This window comes from Oncorhynchus clarkii, chromosome 22 (assembly GCF_045791955.1).
Source record: "Oncorhynchus clarkii lewisi isolate Uvic-CL-2024 chromosome 22, UVic_Ocla_1.0, whole genome shotgun sequence".
NCBI classification, from domain to species: Eukaryota; Metazoa; Chordata; class Actinopteri; order Salmoniformes; family Salmonidae; genus Oncorhynchus; species Oncorhynchus clarkii.
The window spans coordinates 27,187,942-27,211,273 of NC_092168.1; the positions used below are offsets into that span (position 1 = coordinate 27,187,942).

A 23,332-nucleotide genomic window follows, 5' to 3' on the forward strand; every position below is an offset into this window, starting at 1 on the left:
CTCTTTACACCAAGTCTCTTTACATCATCACCATCCTCTTTTCTCTTTACACCAGGTCTCTCAACAGTCATATCCTCACATGGTCTCTCTGATCATTGCTATGCGGATGACACTCAACTACTCTTCTGCTTCCCTCCCTTCTGACGCCCAGGTGGCAACGCGCATCTCTGCCTGCCTGGCAGACATCTCAGCTTGGATGTCTGACCACCACCTCAAGCTCAACAAAACAGAGCTGCTCTATCTCCTGGGAAAGGCCTGCCCACTCCATGACCTCTCCATCACGGTTGACAATTCCACAGTGTCCCCTTCCCAGAGTGCAAAGAACCTTGGCGTGACCCTGGACAACACCCTGTCGTTCTCTGCAAACATCAAAGCGGTGACACACAGGTTAATGCTCTTCAATATCCATAGAGTACAACCTTTTCTCACATAGGGGTAATTCCAGGAATTGAACCCACTATCTTGGCGTTGCAAGAGCCATGCTCTACCCACTGAGCTACAGAGGACCATTGTGATGTATTGTTGCCTCACCTAGCTATCTTAAGAGGAATGCACTAATTGTACAGTAAGTCGCTCTGGAGAGAGCGTCTGCTAAATGACTAAAATGTTAAATGTAAGTGAGGCCATGTCTTCATTAGTCTACCTGCAGCTGTTCCTTGACGCGTTCGTTCTTCTGGGCCTCTGTGACACGTTCCTCCTCGCTGTGGTGGCTGGTGACCCCATCACTGTGCAGCTCGGTGCTACCCTCAGCATTCGTCTCATCCTGCTCATCGTGCTCTGGCGCCGGGGGTGATGACATCACAGACTTCAGCTCCTCTTTAGTCTTCTCCAGGTCCTCCTGGGCTGAGATGGCCTAGTGGGGAGGGGGAGGTTAATGTGCGAAATACTGTCACTTGGCGTTCAATAAAGTGCTTATCTACTGTATTGTACATAACTATCACACAGTACTGACACATTTCAATATTCTATTTGGATCCACAACAGGTAGAACAAACATTGTTGCTTTCACACACACAAACTCATACACCAACACATTTTAAGATACATTTGCCAAAACACAGGGACATCTGTATTTAAAAGGTAATGCACGTGTAGGGCCTGAGCAGGCCAGAGACTTGTAAAAAGCAGTAAAACATTCATGCACACAGTAACGGGTTAACATGCAAATAAAAAGGACAGACACACAATGAAAACAAATCCTCGCTCACAATTTCAACCTCAGCTCCCACACATACACAAAACCTTTTGAAGTTATTTTAGGAAAGCTGTTATACTATTTGGTTTGAGGTCACACACCCCCACACATTTAGACACAGACACCATTATAATAATGCATTAGTTCAGTAAGCGCAGGGGGCATGTGGGGGTCAGAGAGAGGTAGAGGAGGTAACTGTTACTTTGTGTTGCCATTCTGTCGCTTCCTCTTCCTTTTTCCTTTTGGCCTCTTCAAGCAGAGCGATTTTGGCGGTGAATTCTCCTAGCTCAGCGGCCTGCGAGCGACAAGCACAAGGCACACTTCTGTCACACACACACACACACCCCAACACACTGTCCACCAGACTGCAAGAGTTGGCCATGGCCCATTCTCCTCCACATTAAACTTAATGACCAACCAATATCAATATAAATTGACACGTGGTTCTGTGGTGAGTATTGTTAACATGATATACCACCTATGAAATATTACCTGGAATACCAGAGGGAGAGAGGCTGGTAAGAGGATAGAATTCCCCCATTAACACTTCAATCTACAAAGGTTACTGCCTCAGGGCCTTCCAACACAGCATCAAACCAAATACATCAATGTTATGTCCCTACGCATAAAGAGAAAGTTCACCCAAATTGCATTTAGGTTTCCTTACCCTGTAAGCAGTCTCTGGACAAGGTGTGTCAGCAATTCATGCTTCACTATTGTTTACCTGGCCACAAATCAAATGCATGTCCAAATCATCCATTTGAAACTTCATTGAGTTATACAATACATTTTATTTTATTTTAGGATGATTTGGACATGAAGTGCATGACTTGCATTGGAGTTGCGCCACAATGGCCAGAAACAGTGGCCAGGTAAACAAAACCAAAGCATGGGTTGCTGTCATACCTTTGCCATAAACTGCTCACAGGGTAAGGAAAGCAATATGTTATTTTGTCATTTGGGTGAACTATCCCTTTAAAACAATGACTATCTCTAAATAAGACCATATTCAGTCATTTGGAGCTGAAGCACAAAGTTGAGCTATGCGTTGGGCTTAGGCATGTCAAGTGAAAGACCAAGAAAATACCATGAGGAATTACCAAATAACCAAATCACCTGTGGAATGCTAGTAAAACCATCCATAAAATCTAGTGTGACCAGAGGAGGTGTTTACAAAAGTCAGTCTCACTTATTTACATACAACTGTATGTATTGACATGGTGATAATAGAGCAGGGACAGGGTTATTACAGTGATGATATGTCTAAGCAATAATGCACCTCAGGGGTTTGTGGTATATGGCCAATATACTACGGTTAATGGCTGTTCTTATGCATGACGCAACGCAGAGTGCCTGCATACAACCCTTAGCAGTGGTATATTGGCCATATAGCACAAACCCGAGGTGCCTTATTGCTATTCTAAATTGGTTACCAATGTAATTACGGCAGTAAAAATAAATGCTGTTATACTTGCCTAGTTAAATGAAGGTTAAATAAATAAAAATACCTGTGTTATTCCATCTGAAATAACACGGCTGTCAACCAATCAGCATTCAGGGCTCGAACCACCCAGTTTATAATGTAGAATAGAGAATTTACAACTGTTTTAGTGTGATAATTGCACAATCCAGAGGAGATTGTTGATTTAGAGAATTACTGTATACCTGCCTACAGTAGGTATATTTACATGGTTAACTACACTAAGACCCATCCTTCCTTGACGTAATCAACAAATAGAAAGCAGAGTAAGGTGTTTTATCATATTGCATTCACTAATCATTTCATATAAGATCAGTGATTTTTTTCAAGGAAGGAAGGAAAGAAGTATGCACTGAAAGTATGTTCAGTAAACGGGGCCCTGATCCAAAGCGTGGCCCAGACTGGTGATGTGATGTGTTACCAGTTGTTCCTGGTTCTTCATCTGGTCAGCAGCCTGTTTAACCAGCTCTGCTTTGGCCTCCTCTGCTGCCTGTTTCTCTTTCTCCAACCTCTCTGCCTCTTCCTTCGCTCTCTTCCTCTCCTGGTCCAACTCCAGGGCCCTGCGTGTCTGATCCTCCAGCTCTGTATGAGCGTACACAGAACGACACAGACAGAGACAGGCAAAGGTACACACACAATTGACAACAATTTATGGCAAATATACTCCGATCTGAGCAAGAATCACACCCATCTTTCCTGATATACATTCACACATTAATCTATATATTTTATGAAACAAGAGGAGTACTCAAATAATCTCCAATGGAATGACAGTGTTTACCTGAGAAAGGCCTCATCTATATTATAAAATCAGATTTCTAGAGGCACCATAATGTCAGCACTACAGCCTCAATGGCTAATACTTGTCCATGACTTCACTCTATGCAAATACACCCCAGGCATGCTGTGTCCTGTCCTAACAGAAAAGCTGTGGTGCAACAAGTCAAGGGCCAACAATAGAGAATGTTCCCGTAACATGATATAACAGCTGGCAGTGTCATCCTATGCCCATCTCTAACTGATATTCCATTCCTCACTCCTCCTGATAAGAGGCTTGAATGCAAATTTTGTAGCTGTGAACTTGTTCTGTGGTAATTGAGTGTCTGAACACCAGGTGTGTACTATAGTGGGTGTTAAGGCGTCAGCATGCTTCAGTTCGGCTGGTGCCTCAACTAGCTGAGCCGAATGAGTGTGCTCGCATACTCACTTAAAAGACCTTCCCTTGAAAAACTATAAAAAAGGCGTCCATTTTGAGATGACGTAGCCAGTAAACACTTCCTAAAAATAATCAGAATAAATCGAAAATAATTCAAGAAATCTGTCATTAATTTTGACATTTTTGACAAGGAGATCTTAGTAGTGCAATTTTACATCTAACTAAGTTGTTTGGTGCAGTATTCTTTTTTTTCTTCAGTGTGGCAGAACAGCCGGAAAAAAGGTCTAGAACGAACAAATATGTCACAAAATGTCCTCATAATATATACACAAAGTCTTGAGAATTGTTTCGGCTTGGAAGCACGCGGATTCCTTTAGTGTAACACCAAGGTGTTGCTTGCAAGGTTAACCTATGACATTTAAAAATAAGCGAGAGAATGCAAATCAGTCATTTTTCCTCTGATGTATCCTTAGCGTGTGTGTGTGTGTGTGTGTATACCTTTCTGGGCCTTTAGCGTCTGTTCCTCAATCTGTCTGAGTCTCTGGATCAGCTCATCCTTCTCTTTCTCCATCTTCTCCCTCTCTTTCTCTGCGTGCGCTCGTTTTTTCTTCTCGTTTTCTAGCTGGGCTCTGTAAAACAAAAGACAATGAACATGCCTGGGCTAATAATATATTCAAATTAATTGAACTAATTGTAGAATATATATCCCGGTTGACGGATATATATAAATAATATTCAATATCAAACTATATTTTTATGTATAAAATATTATCATCCCAAAATAGGTACAACATTCTAAGATGCTTTACAAAAAGACAAGACACACAAAAATGCACATAACAGCATTGGAAAAACTGCTCAATTGTCATACTTGAGTAAAAGTGAAAAAGTAAAAACTATACATAAAATTCCTTATATTAAGCAAACCAGACGGCACAATTAAAAAATATATGTTTTTATGGACAGTCAAGGGCACACTCCAACACTCATACATGAATTACAAACACAGTATATACATGTGTTTAGTGAGTCTGCCAGAGCCGAGGCAGTAGGGATGACAACGCGTTATATTGATAGGTGTGTGAATTGGACCATAATTCTGTTCTGTCTGAGCATTCAAAATGTAACAAGTACCTTTTGGTTTCAGGGAAACTGTAGTGGAGTAAAAAGTACTTTTTACTTTAGGAAAGTAGTAAAGTAAAAGTAAAAAGTTGTGAAAAATATAAATAGCAAAGTACAGATACACCCCAAAACTACGTAAATAGTCCTTTAAAATATTTTTTCACCACTGCATACAGAGATATGCAGTCCAAGGATGTATCTCAATAGCCTCTTTGGACCATCCTGATCTTCAGAGAGCAGCTGTCAGGATGGTAGATCAGACTTGTATCTCATTTTCATTTCTGTAATTCCCTGTATCCTCTCTTCTCCCCTCCTTTTGGGAATCAAGGAAATACAGAGATTTACCTTTTATGTGGTTCTAATGCAGACCAGACATATTTTAATACAATGCTGCCCCCTTCTGGTCAGAATCACAACCACATGTCTGCATGTGTTCGCCCAGTACTGTACCGCTCCATCTGTTTGTGGTGTTTCTCCTCCCGGGCCTGGGCTTTCATCTGCTGCACCTCGATGGTATCAGGCTTCCTCCTCCTCATGTACAGCTCGTGGTTCCCCATGCACAGCGCCAGGATACGCTTGTTAATCCGCAACCGTGGTGCGTAGAATACAAAGTCCTGCAGTGAGAGGAGGGGAGAAAATGGAAGAGGAGAGGAAGGGGTTAATTCAATTTACAGGTCATTTACAGACAGTGCAAGGTGGAGAACAGGGGTGGACAACTCTACTCCAATATTATTATTATTATTATTATTATTATTATTATTATTATTATTATTATTATATTCTCATTGTTTATTGTACATTGTGTTGTATTATTTCCTCCCACCGTCCCCTGCCTTCCCGGGAAGAAGGGTCCCCTGCCTTCCCGGGAAGAAGGGTCCCCTGCCTTCCCGGGAAGAAGGGTCCCCTGCCTTCCCGGGAAGAAGGGTCCCCTGCCTTCCCGGTAGACGGACTTACTGGGGCTTTCTTGTCGATGGGTTTGATGACAAACTTCTTGTCGTTGAAGGAGATGTTTCTGATCTCACTCCAGGGGAAGCCAATCTTTGGTGTCAACCTGGGGTGGAGGGAAGGGAAAACACAGACTGTCTCAACACTATGCTAGTACAGTAATATGCAATAGGAAGATAACTACCTATCTACAGTACTTGTTACTTTTATTTCTTAGTCTTATCCGTATTTCTTTAAACTGCATTGTTGGTTAGGGGCTCGCAAGTAAGTATTTCACTGTAAGGTCTACCTACACCTGTTGTATTTGGCACATGTGACTAATAACATTTGATTTGATGTCAGAGTAGTACAAAATGAAACTAGAGGTACCATCCATGGCTAGCAGAGGGCGATAGTGTCATGGAGTATATCAAATAAATAAGTGGACAAATAATTATTCCACATTGTATAAGTCAGTATTGCGTACTTGTCCTCATGTTCGTAGATATTGAGTCCCAGTGCATCCACACCCAGCCACAACTCGGTTCCCTTCTTGTTCTTGATCTCAAAGTAGTTGACTCCATACATTTCCAGGTCCTGGGCTATCTTCAGATACTCCATCACAGAGTCCTCTCTATGTACACAAACACACATTATAAAGTTATAACTTATACGTTATAACGTGTAGAGGAGAAAGTGTGATACAAACACTCTCATACAAAGACACATACACAGACCTACCTGAGCATGCCTGTGTGTTCCTCATGCCAGGTCTGTATTCTGTCCTCCCACTGTTCCTTAGTCAACTTGTGCTGCTCCAGCACTCTGCAGAACGCACACAGGGTTATTCAAACAGAGCCACAGTAGAGGCCTGGCATCAAAAGACCAAACAGATTTATTGTCAGGGAGTTGAGCCACTTTACTAAAGAACAGCTCATTTAAGAAAGAACACACTCCCTCTGAGGGGGACAGAGGAATGGATATGGAGTACAGACCTCTGTGGCAGCAGGCGGTCGGAGGTGAGGTAACCAGGCTTGTGGACGTCTCTGCTGTAGTCTGCATACTTGGCCTGGACAGAGTAGGAGGCCAGCAACACGGCTGTCTCTGGAGGACAGTAGTTCTCATCGTTCAGGATGGCCTCCTTCACCTGGAATGGGCAGGGAACACACACACGCTTGTTTGAATACTTTGTTTGGATCTGCAATGTACATTGTGAGTACAAAGGACACACTGTAGAACTGTGTGTGAGTGCGAGCGCGCGTGTGTGTTACCTGCAGGAAGAAGAGTCTCTGCGTGATCTCCTGGATGAGTTCTTCAGACACGTCCTCAGGGAAGAACTTGGCTCTGAACTTGAACTGCAGAGGGTTCTCCTTCTTCACATCCTGCTGTGTCACCTTCTTATTGAGTTTGAGCCACGTGCTGTAACCTTTACTGTCTGTGTACTGCAGGCCAAAGAACCACACCTCCCGGAGGCCCACTGTCTTCACCACCTGAAAACACAAAATGCATCAATGATTAGCAGGCTATCTATAGGTGCGTTGGGGTGGGTTGTGTGTGTGAGGTTGAGGGTGGTCTTCTCTGTGGGGATGTTTGGGATGGGGCCGAGGTATTCAAGCAATGTTGAACTTTGTTTGGCCAGGCCAAGTTGGCAATATGGCTAACAAGGAGGAGCCAGGGGCAACAAACCCAGAGTTATCATTAAAATCAAATCTTATTGGTCCCATGCACATATTTAGAAGATGTTATTGCGGGTGTAGCGAGATGCTTGTTTTCCTAGCTACAACAGTGCAGTAGTATCTAACAATTCACAACACACAAAACTAAAAAGTGAAAGAATGGAATTAGGAAATATGTAAATATTAGGATGAGCAATGTCGGAGTGGTATTGACTAAAATACAGTAGAATAGAATACAGTCTATACACATATGAGATGAGTAAAGCAGCATGTAAAACATTATTAAAAAGTGACTAGTGATCTATTATTAAAGTGGCCAGTGATTCCATGTCTTTAGGGCAGCAGCCTCTAAGGTGCAGGGTTGAGTAAACGGGTGGTATGCAGCTAGTGATGGCTATTTAACAGTCTGATGGCCTTGAGATAGAAGCTGTTTTTCAATCTCTCAGTCCCAGCTTTGATGCACCTGTACTGACCTCGCCTTCTGGATGGTAGCGGAGTGAACGGGCCGTGGCTCGGGTGGTTGATATCCTTGATGATCCTTTTGGCCATCCTGTGACATCGGGTGGTGTAGGTGTCCTGGAGGGCAGGCAGTGTGCCCCCAGTGATGCGTTGGGCAGACTGCACCACCCTCTGGAGAGCCCTGTGGTTGCGGGCGGAGCAGTTGCTGTACCAGGCGGTGATACAGCCCAACAGGATGCTCTCAATTGTGCATCTGCAAAAGTTTGAGGGTCTTAGGGGCCAAGCCAAATTTCTTCAGCCTCCTGAGGTTGAAGAGGCGCTGTTGCGCCTTCTTCACCGCACTGTCTGTGTGGGTGGACCATTTCAGTTTGTCAGTGATGTGTATGCAGAGGAACGTGAAACTCCACTGTGGTTCCGTCGATGTGGATGGGCGTGCTCCCTCTGCTGTTTCCTGAAGTGCACGATCATCTCCTTTGTTTTGTTGACGAAGAGGGAGAGGTTATTTTCCTGGCACCACTCCGCCAGGGCCCTCACCTCCTCCCTGTAGGCTGTCTCGTCATTGTTGGTAATCAGGCCTACTACTGTAGTGTCGTCTGCAAACTTGATGATTGAGTTGGAGGCGTGCGTGGCCACGTAGTCATGGGTGAATAGGGAGGACAGGAGGGGGCTGAGCACGCACCCTTGTAGGGCCCCTGTGTTGAGGATCAACGAAGTGGAGGTGTTGTTTCCAACCTTCACCACCTAGGGGTGGCCCGTCAGGAATTCCAGGACTCAGTTGCACAACTGGATGTACAGTTGTAATGTGGTGCTTGCTGGTGTATTGTACTGTGTTTGTTGTGTAATGTGATTGTGTGGAGGATCGCAATGTATTTTTATGGGGGTGGAGTTGGGGGCTGCTCAATCTGAGAAAATGTTGTAGAGTCCATTTAACAGCATAAACAGACGCAACCGCATGAATGCCCGGCTGTCCCATCTTCAGTTCGTTCCACCCACACAGTGTATTCGGAAAGTATTCAGACCACTTGACTTTTTCCACGTTATGTTACGTTACAACCTTACTCTAAAATGTATTACATTTTCATTTTTTCTCAAATCTACACACAATACCCCATAATGACAAGGCAAAAATAGGTTTTTAGAAATGTTTGCAAATTCATAAAAAAAATACAAAAAACGGAAATATCACATTTACATAAGTTCAGACCCTTTACTCAGTACTTTGCTAAAGAAACTATGGCAGCGATTACAGCCTCGAGTATTCTTGGGTATGACACAACAAGCTTGGCACACCTGTATTTGGGGAGTTTCTCCCATTCTTCTCTGCAGATCCTCTCAAGCTCTATCAGGTTGGATGGGGAGCATCGCTGCACAGCTATTTTCAGGTCTCTCCAAAGATGTTCGATCGGATTCAAGTCCAGGCTCTGGCTGGGCCACTAAAGGACATTCAGAGACTTGTCCCAAAGCCACCAATGCGTTGTCTTGGCTGTGTGCTTAGGGTCATTGTCCTGTTGGAAGGTGAACCTTCGCCCCCAGTCTGAGGTCTTGAGCGCTCTGGAGCAGGTTTTTATCAAGGATCTCTCTGTACTTTGCTCCGTTCATCTTTCCCTCGATCCTGACTAGTCTCCCAGTCCCTGCCGCTGAAAAACATCCCCACAGCATGATGCTGCCACCACCATGCTTGACCATAGGGATGGTGCCAGGTGACGTGACACTTGCATTCAGGCCAAAGAGTTGAATCTTGGTTCCAACAGACCAGAGAATCTTGTTTCTCATGGTCCGAGTCTACTTTAGGTGCCTTTTGGGAAACTCCAAATCGGGCTGTCATGTGCTTTTTACTGAGGAGTGGCTTCAATCTGGCCACTAACATAAACGGCCTGATTGGTGGAGTGCTACAGGGATGGTTGTCTTTCTGGAAGGTTCTCTCATCTCCACAGAGGAACACTGGAGCTCTGTCAGAGTGACCATCAGGTTCTTGGTCACCTCCCTGACCAAGGCCCTTCTCCTCCGATTGCTCAGTTTGGCCTGGCATCCAGCTCTAGGAAGAGTCTTGGTGGTTCCACTTCTTACATTTAAGAATGATGGAGACCACTGTTATCATGGGGACCTTTAATGCTGAAGAATTGTTTTGGTACTCGTCCCCAGATCTGCGCCTCGACACAATCCTGTCTCGGAGTTACACGGACAATTCCTTCAACCTCATGGCTTGATTTTTTGCTCTGACATGTACTGTCAGCTATTGGACCTTATATAGAAAGGTGTGTACCTTTCCAAATCATGTCCAAATAATTGAATTTACCACAGGTGGACTCCAATCAAGTTGTAGAAACATCTAGAGGATGACCAATGGAAGCAGGATGCACCGGAGCTCAATTTCGAGTCGCATAGCAAAAGGTCTGAATACTTCTGTAAAAGTTTAGTTTTAATACATTTGCAAACATTTCTGAAACCTGTTTTCACTTTGTCATTATGGGGTATCGTGTGTAGATTGATGAAGAATTGTTTTTATTTAATCCATTTTAGAATAAGGAACGTAACAAAATTTGAAAATGTCAAGGGGTCGGAATACCTTCCGAAAGCACTCTCTCAACAAATGGATCCAAAATTGCAGAAGTGGATGAGTATGTAAAGTAGTTATGTGAATAATAATATTGATGCATATCACCATGATGCCTATTTTTGTGCGATAGGAGAAACAAGTCATATTAGATTAAATATGTTATCATTGACGTCATGAAATTATCAAAGGAGTCTTCTTTACTGTGCTCATCTTACTGTAATTCAGAAATGCAAATACACACACACACACACACACACACACACACACACACACACACACAAGCCACTCCGTTGCACTCAGCTCTGCAGACATACTCTCTCTCAAAAAGAGTCTCTACACTGGGCCAACTGTTGATCCTAGTCTGACGTCAGGTGGCGTCCGTATCTAAGCACACATGCACACACTGCTCCTGTCTTTGTATTTATAACACACACTGAGGCTCTGACAGACAGAAAGCCTGACTCACCGGATCTCTGTCTCTCTGTGTATTTGTCAGTCACCATGGAAACCAGCTGTCCAACACTGACTGAAGCAGGCCCGATGTGCTCCATCAGCAGCGAACAGAAGTTGATGGAGGTGTTTAACTATACCTGTGGGGACCAGCAGTCCCCACAAGAATAGTAAACAAACAAAAATTTGACCAACTGGTAACATTTTGTTAGGTCAAATGCTATTTCTAGGGGACTTAGGTTAAGGTATAATTGATGTTAGAATTAGGTTTGGGGAAAAAAGGATTTTGAATGGTTATAAATTGTTAAACAAGTGTGTGTGTCTGCGCGCACGTTCAGGCGTGTTGTAGTGAGCATGACCGTGTGTGCATGCGAGAGTAAGTTAAGGTCAATGGAGTCCAATGACTGAGTGGCGCACACACTCTGATGAGCTGTGAGGGGAACCAGCAGAGCCCAGTCAACAGAAGAGGATTCCTGTTGAGTCAGAGCTGGGCTCCATTCCAACACTACAGAATGAACTAGTCGCATTGGGGAGAATTGTCAGACAATCTTTGGAGTGGAGCTGCAAATGACCACTCCACAAATTTCTTGTTAACAAAGTAAAGTCAGTTAGGACATCTACTTTGTGCATGACACAAGTTATTTTTCCAACAATTGTTTATAGACAGATTTCACTGTATCACAATTCCAGTGGGTCAGAAGTTTACATACACTAAGTCGACTGTATCTTTAAACAGCTTGGAAAATTCCAGAAAATGATGTCATGGCTTTAGAAGCTTCTGTTAGGCATAATTTGAGTAATTTGACATCATTTGAGTCAATTGGAGACGTACCTGTGGATGTATTTCAAGGCCTACCTTCAAACTCACTGCCTCTCTACTTGACATCATGGGAACATCTAAAGAAATCAGCCAGGACCTAAAAAAAGTAGACCTCCACAAGTCTGGTTCATCCTTGGGAGCAATTTCCAAACGTCTGAAGGTACCACGTTCAACAATAGTACAAACAATAGTACACAAGTATAAACACCATGGGACCACGCAGCCGTCATACCGCTTAGGAAGGAACGTACTTTGGTGCGAAAAGTGCAAATTAATCCCAGAACAAAGGACCTTGTGAATATGCTGGAGGAAACAGGTACAAAAGTATCTATATCCACAGTAAAATGAGTCCTATATCGACATAACCTGAAAGGCCACTCAGCAAGTATGACAGCATCATGTTGTGGGGGTGCTTGCTGCAGGAGGGACTGGTGCACTTCACAAAATAGATGACATCATGATGAAAGGAAAATTGTGTATATATATTGACGCAACATCATTCAGGAAGTTGAAGCTTGGTTGCAAATGGGTCTTCCAAATGGACAATGACCCCAAGCATACTTCCAAAGTTGTGACAAAATGGCTTAAGGACAACAAAGTCAAGGTATTGGAGTGGCCATCACAAAGCCCTGACCTCAATCCTATAGAACATTTGTGGGCAGAACTGAAAAAGCGTGTGCGAGCAAGGAGGCCTACAAACCTGACTCAGTTACACCAGCTCTGTCAGGAGGAATGGCCCAAAATTCATCCAACTTATTATGGGAAGCTTGTGGAAGTTCAACAATTTAAAGGCAATGCTACCAAATACTAATTGAGTGTATGTAAACTTTTGACCCACTGGGTATGTGATGAAGGAAATAAAAGCTGAAATAAATAACTCTACTATTATTCTGACATTCACAAAATAAAGTGGTGATCTTAACCGACCTTTGACGGAATTTTTACTAGGATTAAATGTCAAGAATTGTGAAAAACTGAGTTTAAATGTATTTGGCTAAGGTGTATTTAAACTTCAGACTTCAACTGTACATATCTACCCCAATTACCTCGTACTCCTGCATATATTTTTTATTTTTTTCACACACACACACACACACACACACACACACACACACACACACACACACACACACAGGCTAGACCAGTCCAGCTCCCAGCCTTGTTGACACTCAGCAGTGTGTGTTTGTTGTACGTGTCTGTAAGTGAGTAGTGTAAGTGAGAAGTAAATTAACCTTATGCTTACCTGGTCATGATGCTAGTCTGTATGTGAGGGAGTGAGCATGAGAGCTGAATTAAAGCCATGCTTACCTGGTCAAAGAGCTGTTTGCCGGTGGTGTTGGGCTGGATGGCAAACTCCAGCTCTGCATCCATGGTGGTGACACGCACATTGATCTATACACAGACACACATGTTAACTTCCCCAAAGATACATTTATACAAGTATGCGTCACAAAGCCCACGTGGCAGGCTGCTCCCCCCTCTATCAGTCTACTCAGCTGCACCCCGTCCCCTTTATCTCACAGCTGGAGAGAAGAGAACACATGTTGTTCATGTATACAGCAGCCACGACTGAACCCAGTACACTGCATGGGACACATCGCTGCATGGGAATTAGAGAGAGGGAGCCAGGAGCTAAAGCCTAATGTGTGTTCACATGGATGTTGGATTTAATATCCTTGTGTTGAGTGGGCACCTTTGTGCAGTCTTCTGCTGAAGATGTGAGGGAGAGTGTGTGGTCCACTGCTTATCATTATTCTATAAATATCCCTATCCTCTTGTTGGACATCTACATACACATTGTCATTTCCTAATTTGGGTCAACTACCACTTTAAGTTGAGCAACGATGTAGCCAAGAGGGCTGTGCCACAAACATGAAGACGAAAACACTCTCTCTCTCACACACACAAAGAGGGAACCGATAGCAGTGATTTGGCACCAGAATAGCAGCAGCAGCCATTTGTCTGTGCCATTTAGTGCATGAATGAGTAAACATTACTTGTACAGAAACAGAACTCCATGGGTTTGAATTATTCACCGCTTTAAAAAGTAAATCCTCTGTGCCTGAAGAACTTGAGGAGTGAATATTGCAGTGTTGTTCTGTTCTAGGAGCTGAGAGGTGGGCCAAAGACGGAGACGGAAAAGGGAAGAAACTAAGTATTACAGATTTGCACCAGGGGCAATAAACAATCAAATGCAATCCAGGACATCGTAAGTATGTTAATTCATCACCTCAGATAAGTCATACGACCTTTTACCCATTAATGAAAACACACACCATCTAAATCCCACCTACGGAACACAGAGGCCTCAGAACAACTGCAACAAGTCTCGTACCCAAACATCAAGAAACATTTAGCCTATCAAAACTATTTGGGTCATTTGTTGCTTCAGTCCAAATATGTGGCCATCCATCTCCCTTCCAGTCAGTGTGGAAGAACTTCCCTTGCTCCAGTGTGTGTGTGACTGCAGCAAGTCAGGCCCAGCCAGACGTACAGTATCAGCCAGCCAACAGTAAAATACTGAGCAGCTAGGCAAGAAGCTGTGTCCTGATAAAACCCCAATGAGGAGGAGAGGCTGACAGAAGAGGAGGAGAGGCTGGCCTCTAGCAATAAGAAGGGTGACAGTGGGAGTCTATATCCCAGTGCATAGTTAGCTGACTCAGCTGACAGCACTTGCCTGGGGATATACAGTACAGTAGCACCAACAGAGAGGAAGCCGGGGACAATACACTAGCAGTGAGAAGTATACACGCTGAAATAGATGCTTGAAGAGCATGCACACATTTAGAGCAGTGTGCACAAGCAGAGGATCTATCAGGAGCATGCACGAGGAGAGAGGATCTATCAGGAGTGTGCATGCACAAGGAGAGAGGATCTATCAGGAGTGTGCACAAGGAGAGAGGCTATATTAGGAGCACGCATGAGGAGAGGATTTTTAAGTTAAGAACAAATTCTTATATACAAATGACAGCCTAACCCAGACAACGCTGGGACAATTATGCGTCGCCCTATGGGACTCCCAAGCACGGCCAGTTGTGATACAGCCTGGAATCGAACCAGGGTCTGTAGCGACGCCTCTAGCACTGAGATGCAGTGCCTTGGATCTTTTTGGGGCTTCCGAGTGGCGCAGCAGTCTATCAGGAGCGTGCACGAGGAGAGGATCTGTCAGGAGCATGCAAGCAGTGGTGTAAAGTACTTAAGTAAAAATACTCCATAAGAAGAGAGAGGATACAGGGAATTACAGAAATGAAAATGAGATACAAGTCTGATCTACCATCCTGACAGCTGCTCTCTGAAGATCAGGATGGTCCAAAGAGGCTATTGAGATACATCCTTGGACTGCATATCTCTGTATGCAGTGGTGTAAAAATATTTTAATGGACTATTGACGTAGTTTTGGGGTGTATCTGTACTTTGCTATTTATATTTTTTACAACTTTTACTTTACTACATCCTGAAAGAAAATTATGTACTTTTTACTCCATACATCTTCCCTGACACCCAAAAGTACTCGTTACATTTTGAATGCTTAGCAGGACAGGAAAAGTGTCTACTTCACACACTTATCAGGAAAACATCCCTGGTCATCCCTACTGCATCGAATCTGGTGGAGTCACTAAACACATGCTTAGTATGTAAATGAGCGTGCCTCTGGCTATCTGTAAAAAAAGCAAATGGTGTGGTCCTACCTACATGTACAAATTATCTCGACTAACCTGCACATTGACTTGGTACCGGTACCCCCTGTATATAGCCTCATTATTGTTATTTTATTGTGTTAATTTTTATTCATTTTTTACTTTAGTTTATCTAGCAAATACTTTAACTCGATTTTCTTAAAACTGCTTTGTTGGTGGCCTCCCGAGTGGCCGTGACTGGGAGTCCAGCATAGTCTGGAGTAGGGGAGGGTTTGGCTCATCACACTCTAGCGACTACTTGTGGCAGACTGGGCACCTGCATGCTGAATTCGGATGTCAGTTGGACCATGTTTCCTCCAACACATTGGTGCAGCTGGCTTCCGGGTTAAGCGGGCGGGTGTTTAACTCGACCTTCGCCTCTCCCGAGCCCGTTGGGGAGTTGCAGCGATGAGACAAGAACGCAACGAAATTGTGGAGGAAAAGGGGGTAAATTACATTGTTGGTTAAGGGGCTTGTAAGTAAGCTTTTCACGGTAAGGTCTACACCGGTTGTATTCGGCGCATGTGACAAATCAAATTTGATTTATACTTTTACTTTGATATTTAGGTATATTTTAGCAATTACATTTACTTTTGATACATTTAAAACTAAATACTTTCAGACATTTACTCAAGTATGATTTTTTCTGGGTGACTTTCACTTGAGTCGTTTTCTATTAAGGTATCTTTACTTTTACTCAAGTATGACAATAGGGTACTTTTTCCACCACTGAGTGCACAAGGAGAGAGGACCTATCAAATCAAATTTTATTTGTCACATACACATGGTTAGCAGATGTTAATGCGAAATGCTTGTGCTTCTAGTTCTGACCATGCAGTAATATCTAACAAGTAATCTAACCTAAGAATTTCACAACAACTACCTTACACACACACACACACACACACACGTGTAAAGGAATGAATAAGAATATGTACATAAGAATATATGAATGAGCGATGGCCGAACGGCATAGGCAAGATGCAGTAGATGGTATAGAGTACAGTATATACATATGAGATGAGTAATGTAGGGTATGTAAACATTATATAAAGTGGCATTGTAATAAATGTATCACTAGCCACTTTAAACATAGAGATGAGTCAGTATGTTGGCAGCAGCCACTCAATGTTAGTGATGGCTGTTTAACAGTCTGATGGCCTTGAGATAGAAGCTGTTTTTCAGTCTCTCGGTCCCAGCTTTGATGCACCTGCACCTGTACTGAGCTTGCATTTCTGCATTGCATTTCTGGATGATAGCGGGGTGAACAGGCAGCTGCTCGGGTAGTTGTTGTCCTTGATGATCTTTTTGGCCTTCCTGTGACATCGGGTGGTATAGGTACGGCAGGGTAGCCTAGTGGTTAGAGCGTTGGACTAGTAACCGGTGACAGGCCGAATTTCTTCAGCCTCCTGGGGTTGAAGAGGCGCTGCATGACACAGGACTGATGGTAGCGCTCACCTTGTCTTCTCCATTCAAGCTTTTTTCCGGATGCCCCAAACAATCGGAAAGGGGATTCATCAGAGAAAATGACTTTACCACAGTCCTCAGCAGTCCAATCCCTGTACCTTTTTCAGAATATCAGTCTGTCCCTGATGTTTTTCCTGGAGAGAAGTGGTTTCTTTGCTGCCTTTCTTGACACCAGGCCATCCTCCAAAAGTCTTCGCCTCACTGTGTGTGCAGATGCACTCACACCTGCCTGCTGCCATTCCTGAGCAAGCTCTGTACTGGTGGTGCCCCGATCCCGCAGCTGAATCAACTTTAGGAGACGGTCCTGACGCTTGCTGGACATTCTTGAGCGCCCTGAGGCCTTCTTCACAACTATTGAACCGCTCTCCTTGAAGTTCTTGATGATCAGATAAATGGTTTATTTAGGTGCAATCTTACTGGCAGCAATATCCTTGACTGTGAAGCCCTTTTTGTGCAAAGCAATGATGACGGCACATGTTTCCTTGCAGGTAACTATGGTTGACAGAGGAAGAACAATGATTCCAAGCACCACCCTCCTTTTGAAGCTTCCAATATGTTATTCAAACTCAATCAGCATGACAGAGTGATCTCCAGCTTTGTCCTCGTCAACACTCACACCTGTCAACGAGAGAATCACTGACATAATGTCAGCTGGTCTTTTTGTGGCAGGGCTGAAATGCAGTGGAATTTTTGGGGGGGATCAGTTCATTTGCATGGCAAAGAGGGACTTTGCAATTAATTGCAATTCATCTGATCACTCTTCATAACATTCTGGAGTATATGCAAATTGCCATCATACAAACTGAGGCAGCAGACTTTGTGAACATTCATATTTGTGTCATTCTCAAAACTTTTGTCCACGACTGTATATAGAGCTAGATAGAGCTCCTGGGGCCCAGTCAGTACATCAAGTAATACACACACACCTGCAGTCACAGACAAAGGAAGGAGCGCTCAGTATCACCAGAGAACTAAATAGAAAACACACGTCTCTGGCTCTCTTTCTCAGACGATACCACCGTTGTCTTCAACAGTACACTAAGATAGACACACACACACACACGTCAGTGTTGTGCTAGCTGTGGGTCCATCATCTGATGGTCTGAAGCTGGACTGTGACGCTGGTCAGAGAGAAAATCCTCTTAACACAATCACAGGTAAACCTTGTTCATGTACAGACTCCTGTCTAGAAGAGACTAAAACTGGGTTCAGATGTAATGTACGCATAGTGTGTGCGTGTTTCACTGGTGGGCAACAACGTGGCAGACACCTTGAGGGATGGTTTAATGTAAATGTTTAAAAACCTGCCCCACACCACTAAACAGGGAAACACTGACAGGGGCACAGAAAACAATTTATGTAGGATTAACCTCTTAGGCTGGGAGATGAATAACACTGCATCATTAACACGATGGACCACAATGACACTGAGGAGTTCTGTGTAGTGTCGTAGCAGTGATTTATAGCCAAACATAGCTATTACTGTGAGGAAATAGTTTAATATATGTTCTCGTGTGTGCGCACAGATTCAGAGGAGAAGAGCAGACGGAGCAAGATGTCTCAGAAGTTGGATGCACAGTCAGGACTGCTATACATACAGGACGTTTGACTTTCCGTTTCAGCCCAATTCAGGAAGTAACACCTGGATATGTTTATTTAGTCCTTTACATACAGTGCCTTGCGAACCATTCTTTTATTTCAGATTTTGTATTTTTTTGTGAAGAATCTTCATGAAGTGGAACGACATTTATTGGATATTTCATTTTTTAACAAATCAAAAACTGTTGGGCTTGTTGGTAGCGCCACCTTTTGCTGCGTTTACAGCTGTAAATCTCCGTTTTGCACATCAGAGACAGACATTTTTTCTCAGGTCTTTTGCAGACTCCATCAGGTTTTCTTCTTGGCCATTCTAACACCTGAATGGTCCTGTATTTGGCTCCATCCATCTTCCCATCAATTTTAACCATCTTCCCATCAATCCCTCTTCCCTGCTGAATAAAAGCAGGCCCAAACCATGATGCTGCCACCACCACGTTTGACAGTGGGGATGGTGTGTTCAGCTGTGTTGCTTTTACGCCAAACATGACGTTTTGCATTGTTTCCAAAAAGTTCAATTTTGGTTTCATCTGACCAGAGCACCTTCTTCCTCATGTTTGGTGTGTCTCCCAGGTGGCTTGTGGCAAACTTTTTATGGATATCTTTAAGAAATGGCTTTCTTCTTGCCACTCTTCCATAAAGGCCAGATTTGTGCAATATACGACTGATTGTTGTGCTATGGACAGAGTCTCTGCTGTAGATCTCTGCAGTTCATCCAGAGTGATCATGGGCCTCTTGGCTGCATCTCTGATCAGTCTTCTCCTTGTATGAGCTGAAAGTTGAGGGACGGCCAGGTCTTGGTAGATTTGCAGTGGTCTGATACTCCTTCCATTTCAATATTATCGCTTGCACAGTGCTCCTTGGGATGTTAAAAGCTTGGGAAATCTTTTTGTATCCAAATCCGGCTTTAAACTTCTTCACAACAGTATCTCGGACCTGCCTGGTGTGTTCCTTGTTCTTCATGATGCTCTCTGCGCTTTTGACGGACCTCTGAGACTATCACAGTGCAGGTGCATTTATACGGAGACTTGATTACACACAGGTGGATTGTATTTATCATCATTAGTCATTTAGGTCAACATTGGATCATTCAGAGATCCTCACTGAACTTCTGGAGAGAGTTTGCTGCACTGAAAGTAAAGGGGCTGAATAATTTTGCACGCCCAATTTTTCAGTTTTTGATTTGTTAAAAAAGTTTGAAATATCCAATAAATGTCATTCCACTTCATGATTGTGTCCCACTTGTTGTTGATTCTTCACAAAATAATACAGTTTTATATCTTTATGTTTGAAGCCTGAAATGTGGCAAAAGGTCGCAAAGTTCAAGGGGGCCGAATACTTTCGCAAGGCACTGTACCCAAGCAAGTTTGTGTGTGTGTTTTCGTTCAGTACCAGACAGGCCTAATTAAATGCACAGCTGTTTGTTGCTAAGCCGGTCACCAGGGGCTTTAAGGCAGAGGACCAGACTTGGGCTTTACTCCTTTTCACCACTCATCCATCCTCCTCCAGCACACCCTTCACCTTCCCATCATCTCCTTCACCCCACTATAACCCACCACTCCTGTCCCCTCTTCCTTTCTCCTCTCTGCCTTCCTCTCACCAATCCAGTCCTTTCTTTTCTTCTCATTGCCTTTCCTGTCATCTCCACTTCTTATCTACCCTCAGGCCTCTCCCGTCCTTACCCTCTCCATCTAGGCAGTCCCATTATCTCCAGGTCCAACAGAGATAATCCCCACAGCCTGGGGCCAAAGACACATCCTCCTAACTGAAAGGTGGAGAGAGAGAGAGAGAGAGAGAGAGAGAGAGAGAGAGAGAGAGAGAGAGAAAAGTAAGGAGAGAGAGCTGGCCAGAGAGACTAGGAGAGGAAGACAATAGAGGGGAGGACTATAAGCACATCAAAAGGTAGAGAAAATAAGGAGCACGGGAGAGCGAAGGTAGAAGTGGGGAGTGGAGGATTATGTAGAGCTTACATTTTACTATGTGTGTGGGCTAAGGAGAGGTGGAGGGAGGGGATGGGTGAGTGAACTTCATACCTGATAATTAGATTTAGTGACTTGGATAATTCCCTTTATATTAATGAAAACGGGGTTATGAAATATTTAGAGCCTGACTGTGTGTGATTATATTAATGAAAATTGGGTTATGAAATATTTAAAGCCTGACTGTGTGTGGCGTGGCCGGTGGGCACAGGCGTGCTGGTGTGGAGCAGAGAGTAGTGAGATGGACCAGAGGGGCAACCTGTAAAACGCCTCAATAAATCAATAATGCATCAAGTCCCACTGCACCCCACATAGCTCTACAATGGTGATACACGCTTACAATCCACGCATTTGCAGTATACAGATCTAGTCAAATCTAAAAAAGGTACAAAAAAAATATCAGTTGCAGACTAACAGTGAAATGCTTACTTCCCAACAATGCAGAGGGGGAAAAAAGGGGAAATAGAAAAATAAAAAACAAGGAATGAATACACAATGAGTAACGATAACTTGGCTTTATACACTGGGTACTAGTACTGAGGCGATGTGCAGAGGAAAATAAAGTAATTGAGGTAATGATGTACATATAGTTAGTGATAAAGTGGATGGGCAACAGGATAGATGTGCAGAGGAATTAAGTAATTGAGGGAGACATGTACATAAAAGGTAGTGATAAAGTGGCTAGGCAACAGGATAGATTTGCAGGAGTACGAGGTAATTGAGGTAGATATGTACAGTTGAAGTCGGAAGTTTACATACACCTTAGCCAAATACATTTAAACTCAGTTTCACAATTCCTGATATTTAATCCTAGTAAAAATCCCTGTCTTAGGTCAGTGAGGATCACCACTTTATTTTAAGAATGTGAAATGACAGAATAATAGTAGAGAGAATGATTAATTTCAGCTTTAATTTCTTTCATCACATTCCCAGTGGGTCCGAAGTTTACAAACACAGTATTTGGTAGCATTGCCTAACTTGGGTCAAACGTTTTGGGTATCCTTCCACAAGCTTCCCACAATAAGTTGGGTGAATTTTGGCCCATTCCTCCTGACAGAGCTGGTGTAACGGAGTCAGGTTGTAGGCCTCCTTGCTTTCACACGCTTTTTCAGTTCTGCCCACAAATGTTCTATAGGATTGAGGTCAGGGCTTTGTGATGGCCACTCCAATACCTTGACTTTGTCCTTAAGCCATTTTGCCACACCTTTGGAAGTATGCTTGGGGTCATTGTCCATTTGGAAGACCCATTTGCAACCAAGCTTCAACTTCCTGACTGATGTCTTGAGATGTTGCTTCAATATATCCATATAATTGTCCTCTCTCATGGGCCATATATTTTGTGAAGTGCACCAGTCCCTCCTGCAGCAAAGCACCCCCACAACATGATGCTGCCACCCCTGTGCTTCACAGTTGGGATGGTGTTCTTCAGCTTGCAAGCCTCCCCCTTATTCCTCCAAACATAACAATGGTCAATATGGCTAAACAGTTCTATTTTTGTTTCATCAGACCAGAGGACATTTCTCCAAAGAGTACGATCTTTGTCCCCATGTACAGTTGCAAACCATAGTCTGGCTTTTTAAATGGTGGTTTTGGAGCAGTGGCTTCTTCCTTGCTGAGCGGCCTTTCAGGTTATGTAGACATAGGACTCGTTTTTACTATGGATATAGATACTTTTGTGCTGGTTTCCTTTGCTGTTGTTCTTGGATTGATTTGCACTTTTCGCACCAAAGTACGTGCATGTCTAGGAGACAGAAGTCTCCTTCCTGAGCGGTATGACGGCTGCATGGACCCATTGTGTTTATACTTGCATACTATTGTTTCTACAGATGAACGCAATACTTTCAGGCATTTGGAAATTGCTCCCAAGGATGAACCAGACTTGGAGGTCTACAATTTTTTTTCTGAGGTCTTGGCTGATTTATTTAGATTTTCCCATGATGTCAAGCAGAGAGGCACTGAGTTTGAAGGTAGGCCTTGAAATACATCCACAGGTACACCCCCAATTGACTCAAATGATGTCAATTAGCCTATCAGAAGCTTCTAAAGCCATAACATATTTTTCTGGAATTTTCCAAGCAGTTTAAAGGCAAAGTCAACTTAGTGTATGTACACTTCTGACCCACTGGAATTGTGATACAGTGAATTATAAGTGAAATAATCTGTCTGTAAACAATTGTTGGGAAAATTACTTGTGTCATGTACAAATTAGATGTCCTAACCGACTTGCCAAAACTATAGTTTGTTAACAAGACATTTGTGGAGTGGTTGAAAAACAAGTTTTAATGACTCCAACCTAAGTGAATGTAAACTTCTGACTTCAACTGTACATATAGGTAAGGATAAAGTGGCTAGGCAACAGGATAGTTAATAAAAAGGGCAACAGCAGCGTTTGTGATGAATCAAAAGAGTTCATGCAAAAAAGGTCAATGTACATAATTAACCAATGACTACCCGGACAAACTACAGTGGGGCAAAAAAGTATTTAGTCAGCCACCAATTGTGCAAGTTCTCCCACTTAAAAAGATGAGAGAGGCCTGTAATTTTCATCATAGGTACACTTCAACTATGACAGACAAAAATGAGGGAAAAAAAATCCAGAAAATCACATCGTAGGATTTTTTATGAATTTATTTGCAAATTATGGTGGAAAATAAGTATTTGGTCAATAACAAAAGTTTATCTCAATACTTTGTTATATACCCTTTGTTGGCAATGACAGAGGTCAAACATTTTCTGTAAGTCTTCACAAGGGGGGGGGGGGGGTGTCAGCCTGT

The 23,332-nt window shown here is 43.2% G+C and overlaps 1 protein-coding gene across 2 annotated transcripts in view; it reads right to left on the bottom strand.

Moving 5' to 3' along the window:
* The window catches only part of LOC139380704 (radixin-like), a 35,346-nt gene that overhangs the window by 4,549 nt on the left and 7,465 nt on the right, over positions 1 to 23,332 (bottom strand). The window contains exons 3-13 of one of the 2 annotated variants that reach the window (XM_071123642.1): positions 13,148 to 13,231; positions 7,149 to 7,367; positions 6,873 to 7,024; positions 6,619 to 6,702; positions 6,365 to 6,511; positions 5,908 to 6,004; positions 5,404 to 5,567; positions 4,330 to 4,460; positions 3,097 to 3,257; positions 1,398 to 1,490; positions 644 to 853 (exon numbers count right to left, since the gene is read on the bottom strand). In XM_071123642.1, coding sequence (XP_070979743.1) covers positions 644 to 853; positions 1,398 to 1,490; positions 3,097 to 3,257; positions 4,330 to 4,460; positions 5,404 to 5,567; positions 5,908 to 6,004; positions 6,365 to 6,511; positions 6,619 to 6,702; positions 6,873 to 7,024; positions 7,149 to 7,367; positions 13,148 to 13,231 — 1,542 coding nt within the window. The remainder of the gene's footprint in view (positions 1 to 643; positions 854 to 1,397; positions 1,491 to 3,096; positions 3,258 to 4,329; positions 4,461 to 5,403; positions 5,568 to 5,907; positions 6,005 to 6,364; positions 6,512 to 6,618; positions 6,703 to 6,872; positions 7,025 to 7,148; positions 7,368 to 13,147; positions 13,232 to 23,332) is intronic. The other variant, XM_071123643.1, reaches the window with a different exon arrangement.